The following is a 19,189-nucleotide window of genomic DNA, read 5'->3' as shown; positions in this document are numbered from 1 at the left end:
ATGTACCAACAAAATTGCCTGTCCTATAGAATGATAGCAAACAATTGTCTGAAAAATATTTTGCACAATCACTCTTTTGCCCAGCCCTAGTTTGCCTTTTCATTGACGTTAGATGCTGGGACAAAAGTGAAAGATTTATGAATATCTGAATAATTTTGAAGGACACACCTTCAATTAATCCCTGGTATAATGCTGAACCACATATTAGCACAACTCCAGTGCACCAAGTGAGTGACTGCATCTGGACCAGCCAAGTGACTTTCCTTACAGCTTTACTGACATTGCAGCAAATACCATGTCATCTTCAGCTGGATCAAGCAGTCCCATACCATCTGGAGGGAGTGTGTGTACATCATTTCCAGAACTCTTGATGTTAGGCGAATTTGTGAGTAATATTACTTTGTTCCATTGCACTAAAGGACAGCATTTTTATGTGTACATATTTTGAATTACAGTGGGATTCTAATACAGGTGTGTCGTATTAGCTATGGGTGGCTGAGAAAAAGAGACAGTAATGTGTTTGAGAAAGAGCAAAATAGAAGCTTTGAGATGAAAAAAGCAACAGTTAAAAGATAGACAGAGAGGCACAAGAACAGAGTATATGTATAGTAAATTTGCAAGATGGTATCTTGATGAAGGAGTAGCGAACAGGAGACATCAAGGGTCATAAAGGGAAACAAGTTGCTCACTGGAAATCAGTAAAGAGGCTGTCAGGAATTCTCTTAATGATACATAAAGAAAATGAGTCTGTGCTCCTGTACCTGTTTGGTGAAGAATATTTTGCATGGAATCCCCTCAGTTTGAATGGGGAATGGACAAGACTACAGATAGGGAGCAGCTGTCTCTATGGTAGAGATCGACCAGAGGGACGATGAGTGAGGTGGATATCTTCCTACCCTTGGGATAAGGAATCCTTCTTGCTCTGGAATTTTTCCACCAGATTTATGACTGCCACATGCAAGAACCAGTGATGACTCTCTGCAGTTCTCTAGCATTCTGAAACATCCTGCTCTGTGTTTATTAACCTTCTCTATATCTACTATGGAGGCTCCATATACCACTGCAGAAAAATTGCTTCTATTCAGTGCCTGCAGTTGGCTGCTTCATCACTTTCAGATCATAGTAATTAACCATTCAGCTCAACACTATGCTTCAAAATGAGACTTACACAGGCATGAAAACAGTAACACACTCAGGATGCTGGGGGCATTCAGCAGGTCAGGCAGCATCTATAGAGGAGAATGAAAAATTGGCATTTTGAGCCGAGACCCTTCTTCTGGTGTGTCCCGTATTAGCACAACACCCGCCTTGTGCTGTTTTTTCAATCTTTACCAAAGTAACCTCTAATGAGAATAAGGGGAAGCGAGCGAGATGAAGAAGGTAGATTGAGAACGGGTGCATTTTCAGCCTTGAGATCGAAATGTGTTGTTACTAATGCCATTTCTAAAACACCAAACTGTTGCAATAACTATAAACTTTATTATCCCACTGAAGAAAAACTGAGATATTTGTAGTTTAACTCTTAATGGCTGAAAGAACGTTCCGGTAACTTCAACAGGATTGGCGGGATGCTGGGAGTAGACCATGGGGAATTAATACAAGAGGAACATGTGAAACTCTAGAAGCTTGAGATCCCCAATATTTAAGCATGAAATTGTTTTCTTATTGTCAGTCTTTTATTGTTTCTATGGATAATGCTGCCCTTGGTTTAAGGCTTTGAAATTTAAATGATATTCAGCACAGGTAATTGTTCTTAAGTTAGGCCAACGGTATAGAATGGGTATAGTCAACTAGAACTTGGTGATACATCATAACAATGCAAATATAACTAGTATTGGGCAAACAGTAGGAAGACAAATAATAATTACACAAGCAAATGCATTATATAAAAATACAGAAGGCACAAGAGATTGGAAACTGGGGCAGCAAGCAATCTTTTGGAGGAACTCAGTGGGTGATATAGCATCTGTGGTGGGGGAAGGGGATTGTCAACATCTCAGGTCTACATTTGCCTTGCTTGCTTACTACTACAGGCTGTCCCTGAGGTAAAGAATGTTCTACTTATGGGCACCCCTACATAAGAATTAACTGCTGCTGTATTACATTCAAAAGTCCAACGGACCTATAGAACCAGCAAAGCTGGTTTCCTCTCTCCCCTCTCAATCCTCTTTCTGCACCCCCCTACTCTCTCTACACTTTTAGTAATTGCTCTTTCCTACCAGACCAGTCTTATGTGATTTTTCTGCCATTCACTACAACAGCGTGGAGCAGCTTAGTGACCACACCAAATGCTTTTTGTGTATTTTCCAACTACAGACAAAATTGAATTATGGATGTCTGTAAAACTGGAAACTGATCATTAACTGGGATGGACTGTTAAAAAAAACATCATGAAAGTTAGAGCAGAGAGTAGAACGTTTGCCAGCCAGGTCATGCTGGTCTTTAACCTCAACTTTTGTATATGGATCTAATTGCATTTACGCCCTCTTTCTATTTGCCTTCCTAGCCCTTTTCTTTTATCATCTGTCAAGTGATTCATAACTATTGATTTTTTTTGCCTCAACTACTGACGTTGGAAATTAACTTCATAGGCTCACAACTACTTATAAGCAAAACAAGCTTTCTATTGTGTATCAGTCAGAATTACATGGAGATTATAATTTCACTTGCCTGACAGCAGCCAATGGATAGGACATTAAAATGCTCAGAGCTCTCCACCTCTTCATGAAGAGGTCAATTGCACTCAGATTGGAGGTGAAAAGAGGCTGAGAGATAAAATGAATTCAAGTTGAGTAAAAAACTGACTGGGGTTAAAATGAGTCAGTGCTGCTGCAGGGTTTCTCTGAAAATTTCGACAATTCCTCTCCTCTGCTTGGCTCACTGAGATCTTTTAACCAATTGTTTGATGCCCCAGATTCCAGCACCTGCAGCCGTTGTGTCAATATCGTACAATGTCAAAAGACAAGGGCAGCTTGGGTATGAAATGGATAATTAAAGTGATGGGAGATTTACAGTTGTGTAGAGAATATAAGTGTTCAACATGGCAATTACTCATTTTATATGACTTCCCAAAATAGAGACTATATTAGATCATACTTCAGTAAGATGGCACTATTAAATGGTAACTGTCTGTAGGCAGCTCCGATGGGAATATTCAAATATTCCCTTTTAGGACTACTATGTCACAGCTTTGAGTAAGCAACATCAAGTTAAGACGTTTAAAAAATCTATCGATATTCAAAATCCATGAATGTTGGATGGCAGACTCGGGTCATGAGTGCAGTTTCCCTTGAAGTAAGTGGAAGCGGGAACATTGTGGTAGTCTACAGGTATAAATGAAATGCAGGGGCCTTAGACTTCCACTCCTGACTATCCTGCTGCCAAAAGTGCAGTCTCTGGAAAATAAAACTGAAGACTTCAGAGCAAGATTGCTGTACCAGAAGGATATCGGGGACTGCTATGTACTCTGCTTTACAGAAGCATGGCTCACACCCTCAATTTCGGATGCAGTGTTGCAGTCCAATGGCTTCACCATTCTCCACAGAGACTGGACAGCTCAGTCTTTTAAAGGCAAAGGAGATGGAGTCTGCTTCATGATTAACTCATCGTGGTACACAGACATGGTGGTCTGTCTCAGTCCTGCTCACCAGACCTGGAACATCTAGTGGTTAAATGTTGTCCACTTTATCTGCTAAGGGGGTTTTCTGCCATCATCCTAGTAATGGTGTACAGTGAACCTCAGGCCAAAGTTGGGCAGACACTGGAGGAACTGAGCAACCCGATCAGCAGGCACAAAACTTCCCTGTCACTGTGAGAGATTTCAACCAGGCTAGCTTGAAGAAGTCTGTGAACAACTACCACCAACACATCACCTGTGGAAACAAAGGAGCTACTGTTTTGCCACCATCAAGTATGTTTACTATGACATCCCACGCCCACACTTTGGCAAGGCTGATCTCCTGGCTGTACTTCCACTCCCAGCGCATAGGCAGAGGCTAAAGACCTCAGTGCCAGTGGTGAGGACTCAGAAGATATGGGTCAAGGGAAGTGGAGCACTGCTTACAGAAAAGTTTTGAGTCAATGGATCACACAATATTCAGAGATTTATCTTCAAGTCTGAATGAATACACAGCAGTTGTCACCAAGACTGTGACAACTTCAAGACCTGTGTCGATGAGCGTGTGCCTTCAAGAACATACTGGACATACCCAAAACGAAAACCATGGATGAACCAAGAGACTCATAGCCTGCTGAGGGTTGGATCTGTGGCATTTAAATACAAGAAATCCAGGCATGACCTATGGAAGGCTGTTTTAAGAACAAAAAAACATACCATTTGTGGTTAGAGATTCGCATCAGCTCTGACAGGTTTTGCAGGCCATTCCTTCCTACAAAGTGAGCCTATCATCATGTATGGCTGTGATGTTTCACTCTCAGATGAGCTCAACGCCTTTTATGCTCGCTTTGAGAAGGAGAATAAAGCTAGACCTGTGCAAATCCCTGCAGCATCTGGTGACCCTGTGATCTCTGTCTTGGAGGCCAATGTCAGAACATCTTTCAGGAGGGTGAACCCTCGCAAGACATCAGGCTTTGATGGTGTACTTGGTGGGGCCCCGGAAACCTGTGCCAACCAACTGGCGGGAGTGTTAAAGGACGTCTTCAGTCGCACACTGCTGCAGTCTGAGGTTCTCAACTGCTTCAAAAGACCATCAGAGAGTAGGGTGAGCTGCCTCAATGATTATCTGTAGTGGCACTCACATCTACTGTGATGAAGTGCCTTGAGAGGTTGGTCATGGCCAGAATCAACTCTTGCCTAAGCGAGGACCTGGACCTGCCTATCACCACAGCTGGTCTCCAGCGGTTGCAATCTCACTGGCTCTCCACCTGGCCTTGGATCACCTGGACAATAGTAATACCCGTGTCAGGCTTCTGTTGATTGATCACAAACAAGAGAAAATCTGCGGATGCTGGAAATCCAAGCACAACACACAAAATGCTAGAGGAACTCAGCAGGCCAGGCATAATCTATGGAAAAGAGTACAGTTGTCGTTTCAGGCCGAGTCCCTTCAGCAGGACTGGAGAAAAAAAGATGAGGAGTAGATTTAAAAGATGGGGGAGGGGAGGGAGTAACACAAGGTGGGGGAGGTGATAGGCGAAAATGGGAGGGGGATGGGTGAAGTAAAGAGCTGGGAAGTAGATTGGTGAGAATGATACAGTGCTGGAGATGGGGGTGTCTGATAGGAGAGGACAGAAGGCCATGGAAAAAAGAAAAGGGGGGGAGGAACACCAGAGGGAGGAAATGGGCAGGCTAGGAGATAAGGTAAGAGAGGGAAAAGGAGATGGGAAATGATGAAGAGTGGGGGGAGGGTAAATTACTGGAAGTTCGAGAAATTGATGTTCATGCCATCAGGTTGGAGGCTACCCAGATGGAATATAAGGTGTTGTTCCTTCAATCTGAGTGTGGCCTCATCACAACAGTGGAGGAACCCACAGATTAACATATCAGGATGGGAATTAAAGGGGGTGGCCATTGGGAGATCCCGCTTCTTCTGGCAGACTGAGTGTAGGTGCTCGGCAAAGCAGTCTCCCAAACTACGTCGGGTCTGACTGATATACAGGAGGCCACACCGGGAGCACTGCACCCAGTATATGACCCTAGAAGACTCACAGGTGAAGTGTCGCCTCACGTGGAAGAACTGTTTGGGGCCCTGAGTGGTAGGTAGAGAGGAGGTGTAGGGGCAGCTATAGCACTTGTTCCACTTACAAGGATAAGTGTGAGAAGAGAGAACAGTGGGGGGAGGTGGAAATGAATGGACTGGGGTGTCACATAGGGAGCAATCCCTGTGTAAAGCAGAAAGTGCAGGGGAGGGAAGTATGCGCTGGTTTCACCTATAACATTATGTTTCTTATTATTGTAATTTACCATTTTTATCATGTATTGTAAGGTACTGCTGCCTCAAAACAACAAATTTCATGCCAGTGATATTAAAACTGATCTGGTTATTATGATAACCAATATTATATATTACATTTCAAGCATTTGAAATTTTTTGGGGGGATCTGGGTGTAGTTGGCAATGCCCAGGATGGAGTTTGTGTGGGAAGAGTTTGGGAAACTGGGAACTGAGGATGGTGTTGAGAGTTCTGCAGTTGCACAGGAAGGTGAGCAATATGTACAAGATGCTGGAGGATGGAAGAACTCAGCAAGTTAGGCAGAGTTTATGGAGAGGATCCTAAATCTTGAAAAAGGCTTAGCCTGAAATGTCAACTGTTTATTGCTCCCCGTAGATGCTGCCAGACTTGTTGAGTTCCTCCCGCATTTTGTGTATTTTGCTTAAGGTGCCTAGCATCTACAGAATCTGTTATGGCCACGGGAAGGTAAGCTGTGCACTGTTGATGATTGAAGATTGAATGCATGGCGTCAGGAAGGGAACCTTCATGTTGGAACATTAGAAGTAGCAGGGAGGGAAGATATGTCTGGCAGTGGGTATCAAGCTGGAGGTTCCAGGGATGATCCATCAAAAGAGAAAAACCCTATGGTGACTCTGAAAGGAACAGGATAGGCTGGGAACTGGTTCTGAAAATGGAATGGTTCCTGTCAATGACATATTGTCTTTGCTGGAGGGCTAATTCTCAGGTGAGGTAAAAGATTATCAGAAGCACCGCAATATCTTCAACAGAACAAATGCACGCTGGAGCAGAGGGCAGAAAGTCGGGCAGTGTTGGATAATGTGAAGGGAGGAAAGGAAATTGGTTCAAAGTTAGAACAAAGTTTTGACTCGGAACAAGGCCAATGATCCAGCCATCAATGTGTCAAAAAAAGAAGCAAAGGAAGGAGGTAAGTTTGTTCAACATGTCCTATGAAGAGTTAGGCAGGGTTAGACCGAAATATCGTAGGTCATCCAGGCCTATCTGATGGTTACATTTGTTACATGATTGTTACATCTCTGCCTCTATGTTGAATCTCCAATAGTCCAGACGTCAATGGCTTAACTTCCACCGAGGTTCCACAGCGAATTTCAATATTCGTAACCTTCTGCGATAAGAAATTCTACTCCACTTCTGAAGTAAATGTATGTCCCCTTATTTTGAAGCTATGGTCCTAAGTTCAAGGTTACACCATAAGGAAAGACATTTTATCCCTGGACAAGGCTACATAGAATATTGCATATTTCACAAAGTTCATTTCTCATTCTTTTTCAATCAGCATCGGCCCAACCCACTGAGACTTTCCCCACAAGGAAACCATTTGATCCCAGGATTCAAGCCTCATGAGCTCTCTTTGAACTGCCTCCAAGCAAGTATATCCATCAGTAAATAAAGAGACAAGAGAGTATGCATTACCTCAGATGTGATCTCACGAAGGCCATATGTACTTGTAACAGGAACTGAAAACCAAAAAAGAAAAATTCTGCAGATGCTGGAATTTGGAACTAAGAATAGAAAATGCTGGAAGCACTCAGAAAATCAGGCAGCTTCAGTGGAATGAGAAACAATCTTTCCTAAAGCATTAAGTCTGCTGGCTGGGCACCCGCATGGCTCAGAGGGAAGTGGTCATGACCTGCATCAGTACTAATTAGCTGTTAGTTCAATGTTCCAGAATTCCAGCATCTGCAATCTCTTCGGTTCCTCACTTTCTGGAGTCCCTTTGCGTTTCCCTCACAACTTCCTCTCAATTCTATCTTCCCAGGTTTGGGGGAAATGTACTCAGCCCCTTCATCAAAATCACTTATGGGTTATAAACAATGAAATGGTGGCGGGGTGAAGATCCGTCTCTACTAAAGGAGGCCTAGGACACTCTTCCCTCCGCTAGCCTGCAGGTCGCCTTTGGACAAGGTGTCGCACCTGCTTTGCCCCCCCCCCCCCCGATCAGATTCACGTGAAGCCACGGAAGCAGGTGGTAGATGGTCATATGAGCAGCCGGTGCAGATCACCTGGTTATGCGACCACTGATGCCAGGCGGACTTTGAAGAGTATTGTTAATGACTGGGGTCACCCATCTTTTAAAGACACTGCTCACAAGAAGTTAATGGCAAACCACTTCTGTACAAAAGGTTTACAAGAATAATTATGGTCATGGAAAAACATGATTGGCCATGTCATAGGATATGGCACAGAGTGAGTGAATGAAACAGTTGAAGTCAGAACACCGTGTTCTGTAATGACCTGCTATAAACCAGCCAGCCTGAAGTGGACTCACCCATCCTGATTCAGCCCTCTGTCCTCTGTCCAACTTTGTATGTGGCATTGTATTGTATTGTGTGCAAATCTGATCACTCCATTACAGGGAGGATGTGGAGGCTTTGGAAGAGGTCAGAAGAAGCTTACCAGGATACAGCTTGGATTAGAGAGTGTGAACTATAAGGAAAGGTTAGACAAACTTGAGCTGTTTTCTCTTGAGGCTGACAGGAGAACAGGGGTTTCCAACCCGGGGTCCATGGACCACTTGCTTAATGGCATTGGTCCATGGCATAAAAAAGGCTGCAAACCCCTGACATAGAAGTTTATAAGATTGTAAGAGGCTTAGATGTTGAAGGCAGTCAGAATCTTTTTCCCAAGGTAGAAATACCAGATACTGGAGGACATGTATTTAAGATGAGAGGGGACAAGTTTAAAGAAGGTGCATAAGAGCAAGGTTTTTACACGATGAGTGATAGGTGCCTGGAATGGGCTGCTGGTGGGGAGGGGAAGTGGTGGAAGTGAAAACGATATTGCAGTTCCGGAGATTGTTTTCAGGCCCATGAGTATATAGGATATGGATGGAAGTAGATAAAGTGCTGGCAGAATAGATTTAATTTAATCTGGCACAGACATTGTAGGCTGCAGCGCCTGTTCCTGTTCTAGACTTCTAGAAATCCAACTACACTATATCTATTGGTTCCTCTTTATCTTCCCCGCTGGCTACATTCTCAACAAGCTAACAAATTTGTCAAGCATTTCTCTTTCATTAAGCTCTGCTCATTCTGCATGACTACATGTCTTTTTTTTTTGTCTCTGTGGATTCCTACTTTGACCTTCCACCATCAGGCACTTGAACCAGTGTGGACAGCTTCACACACCTCAACACTGAACTGGTTCCATAACCTATGGGCTCACTTTCAATAAATTTATTTACTTAGATACTTAATTTGTTTGTTTGCTTATTTTCTGTATTTGCACAGATCGTCTTCTTTCGCACAATGGTTGTCAGTTCTTGTGTGTCGTTCTTCATCAATTCTATTGTATTTCATTTTCTTGTTTGATAGCCTGCAAGAAAATAAATCTCAGGGTAGTATATGATGACATAAACATACTTTGATAATAAATTGTGAGCCCTACAGTGGGGAAGCTGCATGGCCTTGGTTGCTACACGGACCAGGCCCTCAAGCCGCGGCGTCACCTGTTACAGCCACCCAGGACAGGAGGCAGTGTGGGAAAGTACAGAGGCATGATGGGCTTGCTGGAATCCATGCAGGGTTGGGGCCTGGCCCCCTCCAGTCAGTATTGCTTCCATTGTTGGCTCCCTGGAAGACAAACTTGATTGCCTTCCCCTGTGGCTGACAAAGCACGCGACAAGCTGATTTGCCTTTGTCTGTGGCTGACGCAATGTGAGATGATGAAATGCAGCCTACTTGTTCTTGCAAAAACATGGCTTCCCATGCACCATCAATCTCCGGGCCATGCCACTCAGGGTCTTGTGCTAATATTACTTTTTGTGACTGTATGTGCTATCATAACTATGTGCTGTGCCTGACTGTATGTACTGTGTTTTACATCTTGGCCCCAGAAGAATGCTGTAGCTGTATGCATGTATATGGTTGAATAACAACTAAACTTGATTTTGAAATTTAAAATGAAGTTTGAACTTTTTATTTTTTGTTTCCTTTCTTGAATAGAGGAATTACATTTCTAATGTTCCAACCCACTGGGACTTCCAGGCTCTAGGGAATTTTAGAAGATGATATCCAGTTAATTCACTGTGTCCACAGAGACTCCTCTCCAACCTGAGATTTGAATCGCATTAATTTGCCTCATCTTGTTTTTATACTGATAATTATTGATTTAAGTTCCTCCTGCTTTTTATCCTCAGATTTTCCACTATAATTGAATGCTTTTGGTGACCTCCACTATGAAGGGATAGCGTCATGGAATCATAGAAAAGTACAGCACCAAAACAGGCCCTTCGGCCCATCCAGTGTGTGCTGAACCATTTAAACAGCCTAGTCCCATTGACATGCACCGGGACCATAGCCCTGCATACCCATTCCATCCATGTACTTATCCAACCTTCTCTTAAATGTTTAATTGAGCTTGCATGCACCTCCTGCACTGGCAGCTCGTTCACCCTCTGAGTGAAGAAGTTTCCCCTCATGTTCCCCTTGAACATATCTACAATACAAAATACAAAACAGGTACAAAGTATATGGTCAAAGTCTGTTATTTACTGAACTTCCATTATTAACTTCCCACTCATTCTCAACTTCAGCTACTCATTTGAGTATGCCCACAAGGAGATGAATCTCAGGTTTGATTGTGCTTACGGTGTGCATGGTGAACTAAGGCCCTGCGATTAGCACTAATCAAGCATCCACTTGAATAATACAAAAGCACGGAATCTCTGTGCCTATCAACATAAACTTAACAAGCTTAAACAGAAGGTACCAGGAGTCAGCATTACAAAGAGCAAGTTGCTCTAGGAAAACACAAGGAACTCCAAATGAATAACAACTGCCTGCAAGACTATGCTGGACTACAAGAACTTGGGGATCAGCAGGTCTACTGCATCAGTGAGTTGATCAGAGTAGCTGGCCAGGAAGTTACCATGCTAGGAGAAGATTCTTGGGATGCTGAAAGGTCTGAAGGTAGATAAGTCACTTCGACCAGACGATGTACACTCTGAAAGAGCTAGCTGAAGGGATTACGGAGGCATTGCTATTGATCTTTCAAGAATTACTGGATTCTGGAATGGTTCTGGAAGACTGGAAAATTGCAGATGTCACTCCGCTCTCCGAGAAGGGAGCGAGGCAGAAAAAAGGAAACTATAGGCCAGTTAGTCTGACCTCAGTGGGTGGGAAGATGTTGGAGTCAATTATTAAGCATGAGATGCATGAGGCTGCTTTACAAGCTATGAGCCCACGGTGTTACAGGAAAGATCCTAGCATGGATAAAGCAGTGGCTGATTGGCAGGAGGCAAAGAGTGGGAATAAAGGGATCCTTTTCTCCAGTTACCTGCTGGTGACTAATGGTGTTCCACAGGAGTCTGTGTTGGGACTGATTCTATTTATGTTATATGTCAATGTGTCAGATGATAGAATTGATGACTTTGTTGAAAAGATTGCAGACAATATGAAGATAGGTGGAAGAGCAGGTAGTTTTGAGGAAGTAGAGAGGCTACGGAAGGACAGAGAGATTAGGAAAATGGGCATAGATATGGCTGATGGAATTCAGTGTCACAAAGTGTATGGTCATGCACTTTGGTAGAAGAAATGAAAGGGTTAACTATTTTCTAAATGGAGAGAAAATACAAAAAAAAGAGGTGCAAATGGATTTGGGAGTCCTTGTGCTGGATTCCCTATAGGATAATTTGCACGTTGAGTCTATGGTGAGGAAGGCAAATGCAATGTTAGTATTAATTTCAAGAGGAGTAGAATATAAAAGCAAGGATGTGATGTTAAAACTTTATAAAGCACTGGTGAGGCCTCACCTGGAGTATTGTGAGCAGGTTTGGGCCCCTTATTTTAGAAGTGATGTGTTGAAGCTGAAGAGGGTTCAAAGGAGATTCCACAATTGAATATGAAGAGCGTTTGATGGCTCTGGGCCTGTCTTCACTAGAATTCAGAAGACCTTATTGAAAGCTATTGAATGATGAAAGGACTTGAGAGAGTGGGTATGGCGAGAATGCTTCTTCTGGTGGGAAAGTCTAAGACGAATGGACACAGCCTCAGATTAGAGTGGCATCCTTTTAGAACAGAGATGAGGAGGAACATCTTTACCCAATGAGTGGCGAATCTGTGGAATTCTTTATGACAGGCGGCTGTGGAGGCCAGTCTTTATGTATATTTAAGGCAGAGGTTGATAGATTCTCGATTGGTCAGTGCATGAAGAGATATGGGAGAAGGCAGAAGATTGGGGCTGAGAGGAAATTTGGATCAACCATGATGAAATGGTGGAGCAGACTCGATGGGCCAAATGACCCAATTCTGCTCCTGTGTCTTATGGTCTTGTGGCCTTATGGTTCCTTCTTCCGATGATGCTTGGCTGAGCCACCGATGTTCTTTTCGAATTATTATGAATAAACTCTCGTCACTGTCTCTACATCAGAGCCTGACTTTCCTCTGCACTTGGGTTCCACTGTGACATCTGGGGAAAATGTTTCACCTCATCTCTGTCTCGAATAGGTGACCCCTTATTTTTAAAAAGTGTCTCCTAATTTTAGATTCCGCTACAAGGAGCCATCTTCCCTATATACATCATCTCTATTGTTATTGGATCTTATGTTGCAATCAAGTCCCCTCTCAGTTATCTGATTCTATGCAACATCTATCATAGGAGATCTCACACATTCCAGATATTAATCTTGTGAGGCTTCCCTGAACAGCTTCTGCTGCATAACATCCTTCCTCAATCACTTTACATAGTGGCTCAGATGTTGACTCTTCTGTGCCCTGCAAAATGGAAGAATGACCTTCCTCATTTTTTACTCAATTCCCAAGTAATACACTGTAAAATTCTACTGATTTTCTTAATTGCTCGCTCTTCCTGGATTTTAGACTTCTTCAAACAATAGTCCGGAGCATCTTCTTCCCTGTGCAGTGTTCTGAAATCTCCAGTCATTTAGACAATGCACTTCTTTTGTCATTTTCTTGTGAAAAAAGTCCCGGATGTTTGCCCTCTCATCTAACCTATCCACAGACGAAAGAGTTTGTTTTCAGTGTGATTTCATGGGATTAGAAACTGTCATTTGTGAATGCGTCAAGATAAATGAGTTGGAAAAAAATGTTTATTTATTTATTTTTTTTTCACATTAATTTTGTAAAAGTGAATTTTTATTTTGACCCTCAGATTTCTTTCTGGTAGTGATTTTTAAAGTATGTAAGCATGAAGTTCTGTTACCCAAAAAGCCATGACCCAGGCATCACCTGTATATCCTTTTCATTCTCATTACCTCTTCTTCACAGCTTACTTTATTCCCTCTCTCTGTGTTATCAACCAAGTTAGCAACTATACCTTCACCCCTTCACCCATACTACTTAGCCAACTGTTGAAGCTCCTGCACAGATCCTGGTGACACACTACTTGTTATGGTGGAAAGTAGATTAAAATAAAAACCTTTTTAAGTCTGCAACACACACAAAATGCTGGTGGAATGCAGCAGGCCAGGCGGCATCAATAGGAAGAAGTACAGTCGACGTTTTGGGCCAAGACCCTTCGTCAGGATTAACTGAAAGAAGAGATAGTAAGAGATTTGAAAGTGGGAGAGGGAGATCCGAAATGATAGAAGAAGACAGGAGGGGGAGGGATGAAGCTAAGAGCTGGGAAGTTGATTGGCAAAAGGGATACAGAACTGGAGAAGGGAGAGGTGCTCGGTACTCGGTGTCGGAGGGCTGATCAGAGCTCGAAGTTTTCGGACGACTCAGAGTCGGACTGTGGTCAGGCATGGCAGGGAGAGTTTTCTTCCTTCTCCCGTCTGCGTGAGATGTGGGACTTTCAAGAGACATTGAACTTTTTTACTGTGCCATGACCTGTTCTTCATCAAGTTATGGTATTGTTGCACCATTGCAACTATATGTTATAATTATGTGGTTTTGTCAGTTTTTTCAGTCTTGGTCTGTCCTGTGTTTTGTGATATCACACCGGAGGAAATGTTGTATCATTTCTTAATGCATGCATTACTAAATGACAATAAAAGAGGACTGTGCGTCCTCATAATCTAATCTAATCTAATCTAATCTAATCATGGGATGGGAAGCCTAGGGAGAAAGAAAGGGGGAGGGGAGCCCAGAGGAAGATGGAGAGCAGGCAAGGAGTGATTGTGAGAGGGACAGAGAGAGAGAAAAGAGAGAGGAAAAAAGTGGGGGGGGGAGGAGGAAGAGGGAATAAATAAATAAATAAATAAATAAATAAGGGATGGGGTAAAAAGGGGAGGAGGGGCATTAATGGAAGTTAGAGAAATCAATGTTCATGCCATCAGGTTGGAGGCTACCCAGACGGAATATAAGGTGTTGTTCCTCCAACCTGAGTGTGGCTTCATCTTGACAGTAGACAAGGCCGTGGATAGACATATCAGAATGGGAATGGGATGTGGAATTAAAATGTGTGGCCATTGGGAGATCCTGCTTTCTCTGGCAGACAGAGCATAGGTGTTCAGCAAAATGGTCTCCCAGTCTGCGTCGGGTCTCGCCAATATATAGGAGGCTACACCGGGAGCACCGGACGCAGTATATCACCCCAGCCGACTCACAGGTCGTTGTTTCCTGTTAACCAGCCAGTTCTTGATTCTATTCCAACACGCTACCTCCAGTCACATGAGTTTTTACTTTCTGCATTAACCTTGGAAGTACCTTCCCAGTAAATCGATCAAACATGATATGGAACGAGCAGCCTGAGAAAGTAGTTGAGGCAGGTAACATTTAAAAAGTATTTTAATAAGTACACAGATTGGAAAGGAGGGATATAGCCCAAATGTAGGAAATGGTACTAGCTTGGTCAGCATGGAGATATTGGGCTGAATGGTCTGCTTCCATGACACTCTAAGACTCCATTAACTCCATCAATTTGCTGAATGACACTGCTCTGGTGATTGCAATTTTCCTAATTTCTTCTCTCCCTTTCAATACCTGATTTTTACAGCTATTTCTGAAAATTACTTTCAACTTTTAGTTCTGTTTTATTTTATTGAGATACAGCACGGAGTAGGCCCCTCTGGCCCTTTGAGCCTCACAGACTAGCAAACCCCTGATTTAATTCTAGCCTAATCACAGGACAATTTACAGTGACCAATTAACCTGCTAACCGGTACATCTTTGGACTGTGGGAGGAAACTGGAGCACCTGGAGGAAACCCACACGCCACGAGGAGGACTCCTTACAAGGCACGGCGGGAATTGAACCTGCGCTGCTGGTACTGAAAAGCATTGTGATAACCACTACACCACCATGCCATCCCCTGTCATGTAGATGAAAATATAATGCAAACCCGATGCCCATTTTCAGGAGCTATTCAGTTTATCCTTCAGTTCATTGCCCAGCCCAGTTGAAGGATCTTTGCATGGAAAGTGTACAATACGACTTTAGAATAACTTGCCAAACTGTTCAGCCGCTTCATTTTTTTTAATGGTTTGCTTTCTAGGTTTTTGGTGGCCTAGTCTGGATCCTTGTGGCTTCAGCTCATGTTTCATTAGCTGGTGATCAAGGCTGGGTGATGTTCGTTTCGGTCTTCTGCTTTGTTATAACCACGTTGCTGCTCATCCTGTACACAGCTGGAGTTCAGAACAGTTCCTCTGCGTGGACTGCGGTGGTAGGTCTACAGCTAGAGATTGCCGCGTAGTTCTCATGTGTTGTAACATTTTATCTTAAAAATATTCCTAATGTATCAACTTCTTCATAAAAACTCGAGAAAGTCTGCAGATGCTGGAAATCCAAAGCAACAATCGCAAAATGCCGGAGGAACTCAGCAGGTCAGGCAGCATCTGTGGAAGTGAATAAACAGTTGATGTTTGGGCCGAGACCCTTCATCAGGACTGAGATGGAAGGGGGAAGCTGCCCGAATGAAAAGGTGGAGGCAGGGGGAAGAGGCTATCTGGAAGGTGATAGGTGAAGCCAAGTGGGTGGGAAAGGTCAAGGGCTGGAGAAGATGGAATCTGATAGGAGAGGAGAGTAGACTATAGGAGAAAGGGAAGGAAGAGGAGACCCAGGGGGAAGTAATAGGCAGGTGAGAAAAGGTAAAAGGTCAGAGTGGGGAATAGAGGAAGAGAGGAAGGGAATTGTTTCCCAGAAGGACAAATCGATAATCATGTCACCAGGTTGGAGGCTACCCTGATGGAATATAAGCTGCTGCTCCTCCCCCCTGAGGGTGGCCTCATCTTGGCACAAGAGGGGACCATGGATCAACATGTCAGAACTGGGATGGGAATTGGAATTAAAATGCTTAGCCATCGGGAAGTAATCACTGTAGTGAGCTTAAAGCCTGAGTTAAAGTTCAAAGTTTAAGATATATTTATTAGCAAAGTACGTATATGTTACAATATACAACCCCGAGATCCATCTTCTTGTGGGCATACCCAATAAACCCATGATAGAATAATAACCATAACAGAATCAATGAAAGACCAGACCAACTTGGGTGTTCAATCTGTGTGTAAAAGACAACAAAGTATGAAAATACAAAAAGAAAGAAATAATAACAATAATAATGAAAAAATAATCAATAAGCATCGAGAACGTGAGATGAAGGGTCCTTGAAAGTGAGTCCTTAGGTTATGAGAATATTTCAATGATGGAACAAGTGAAGTTGAGTGAAGTTATCCCCCTTGGTTCAAGAGCCTGATGGCTGAGGGGTAAAACTGTTCCTTAACCTGGTGGTGTGAGTTCTGAAGCTCCTTTACCTTCCTCCTGACAGCAGCAGCAGGAAGAGAGTGTGCCCTGGGTTGTGGGGGTCCCTGATGTTGGATGCTGCTTTCCTGGGACAGTGTTTAACGTAGATGTGCTCGATGTTGGGGAGGGCTTGTTGTGGGATTTTCTATGCGACAGATTGGTGTTTCCCTGCTGGGCCACAATGCAGCCAGTCAATAAACTGTCCGCCACACCCCTGTAGAATGCTTGTCAAAGCAGAAACGTTACATGCTTTACTTGATGTTTTAGTGCAGCAGTACAGAATGATCACAAATAAGACCAATTATAAACATAATCCCTATCCTTTGAACATAATTAGTGATTTAATGGAACAGAGAGAGGTAAAAAGGGAATGAATGTAGACTATATGTTTGAATTCAAAGGCCCTTCGGCATCCTGAGCTCACTGGCTGAAATGATTCGAAATTACTTTCCAGCTCAGGGGTACCCAGCATTTTTTATGCCATGGAGCTCAACCATTAACTGATGGGTCCATGGACCCCTGCCTAACTAATCACTAACAAAGTTGCAGAGTTTGAAAAGGGCATGGAAAGAGGTCCTTTAGCTCAATGCTGCCCTTATAGTGGCAGATAACGTGTCTGCTGTCTTCTGAAACCTCAGCCAAGTAACCATTATTCACATGTGGAACTGGTCCACGGGTGTCAGTGCCTTCTGATGAGGGGTGCTTAACTTGACGCTTTAACCACTTCTATTTCTGCAGGTGTTGCCTGTTCTGCTCAGATTTACTGGCAGTTTTGTCTGTTATTTCTGTTTCTAATCTCAGGAAGGGAAATTTGGCTGGTTTTCATGAGCCTGACTTGAGGACAACTACTGCAGCATCCCTTTAGCCTAACGAGCAGTTCACTTACAAACCAGACCTGGCTGTGATATCATTGTGTAGACTGGTTTCTCATTCTCTGTTTCCTCCTCTCTTCCAGGATGTTTTCTACCACTTCATTGCAGCTGTGTTTTATTTGAGTATTGCTGTTTTGGAGGCCAGTGACACAAGGTTTACTCTAATCGATAGGGATCAAAAGAATTACAGAATCAATATTGCTGCCACAGTAAGTCACCATGATGTAGTTGCAATATCAGAATGATAGAGTCATAGAGGTGTTCATCTCAGAAGCAGGCCCTGTCTATACTCACCATTTCACTTATGTTTACTAATTCCATGTACCCACATTAATCCTCACGCTCAAAGGCTTGAGCGGACATTTCTTACATGTTGTGAAAGAATACTTACCTTCATCATTTCCTCAGGCATTGTGTACCAGATTCCAACCATCATCTGGGTGAAAACTCTCTTCAAAATCTCCCAATACTCATCTATACCTATGACCTCTTATTTTAGACCGAGGGAAAACTATCACGCTAGGTGGCGAGGTGGAGATACGGCTCTACCAAAGGAGGTGTAAGGTGTTCCTTCCCTCCGCTCACTGGCAGATCACCCTTGGGTGAGGTGTAGCACCTGCTTAGACCCCCCGATCAGGGTCATTTGAAGCCATGGGAGCCGTTGGTGGATGATTGGATGAGCACAGCATAATTCCTGGTTATGCGACCACTGGCACCAGGCAGACAATTTCTGAAGAGTATTGATAATGGCCGGGGTAAAGACACAGCCCAGAAGAAGGCAATGGCAAACTGCTTCTGCAGAAAAATTTGCCAAGAACAATCATGATCATGGAAAGTCCATGGTTGCCCATATCATACAACACGACACATAATGAAGAAATGAACCCTATCTAATCACATCATAATTTTGTATGTCTCAGTCAGGTCCCCTTATTTTCTTCTGCCCTAGGTAAAACAAACCCTGCAATCAATCCTTCTTAACTGAAATCCACCAATCTAGACAACATCCTGGTGAATCCCTTTTGCACCGTCTCCAGCACAATCCCATCCTTCCTTTAGTATAGTTAAGTAATAGCCCAAGTGTGGCTTAACCACTGTTTATAAAGTTGTATCATGATGCCTCTGTTCATATAATCTCAAAAAAAATTCAAAGTCCAAAGTAAATTTATTATCAAAGTATGCATATGTCACTATATACTACCCTGAGGCTCATTTTCTTGTGGGCCATTCACAGTAGATGCAAAGTAACACAACAGAATCAATGAAAAAATGCACATGACAAAGACAGACAACCATTATGCAAAAGACCACAAGCTCTGTAATACAAAAAAGCATAAAAATGATGATAAATAATTAAAATAACATGCTGAATTTTCCAAATATTAAACGTAAAGAAAGATGCGGTAGAGCTAGTGGAATACAAAACAGACAGCAGGATACAATACAACCGATGGGTGAATATGAAACATGTTAGTATTTGGGATATCAACAGGCAAAGAAAACAGATCATTGTGCGATAAAGGGAAAACTTCCAACAGGATTTACCTTAAGCCTTAAGAAATTCTGCCAAACAGAGCTCAACAGGAAAAATATAATCCAAGGCAATAAACACTTCCACTATTCTCATATTAACATATTCTTTTGGCATAGTATCTTGGTCCAAAACTGATCTGAACAATTTACACTGTGTACATACATCTATTGATGCTTCTGGACACATCTTCAGTGATGTTCCTGGAATCATCGG

At 43.0% G+C, this 19,189-nt stretch overlaps 1 protein-coding gene across 1 annotated transcript in view; it reads left to right on the top strand.

Moving 5' to 3' along the window:
- The first annotated feature begins 295 nt into the window (after window positions 1-295).
- Window positions 296-19,189, top strand: part of LOC140209066 (myelin and lymphocyte protein-like) — a 33,656-nt gene continuing 14,762 nt past the window's right edge. Inside the window, exons 1-3 of the mRNA XM_072277620.1 lie at window positions 296-385; window positions 15,327-15,494; window positions 17,526-17,651. Of these exons, the coding sequence (XP_072133721.1) occupies window positions 296-385; window positions 15,327-15,494; window positions 17,526-17,651 (384 nt within the window). The remainder of the gene's footprint in view (window positions 386-15,326; window positions 15,495-17,525; window positions 17,652-19,189) is intronic.

Source organism: Mobula birostris, chromosome 2 (assembly GCF_030028105.1).
Source record: "Mobula birostris isolate sMobBir1 chromosome 2, sMobBir1.hap1, whole genome shotgun sequence".
NCBI lineage: Eukaryota > Metazoa > Chordata > Chondrichthyes > Myliobatiformes > Myliobatidae > Mobula > Mobula birostris.
Note: the sequence above shows the minus strand (reverse complement) of the source record. Positions and strands in the feature narration are given on the sequence as shown.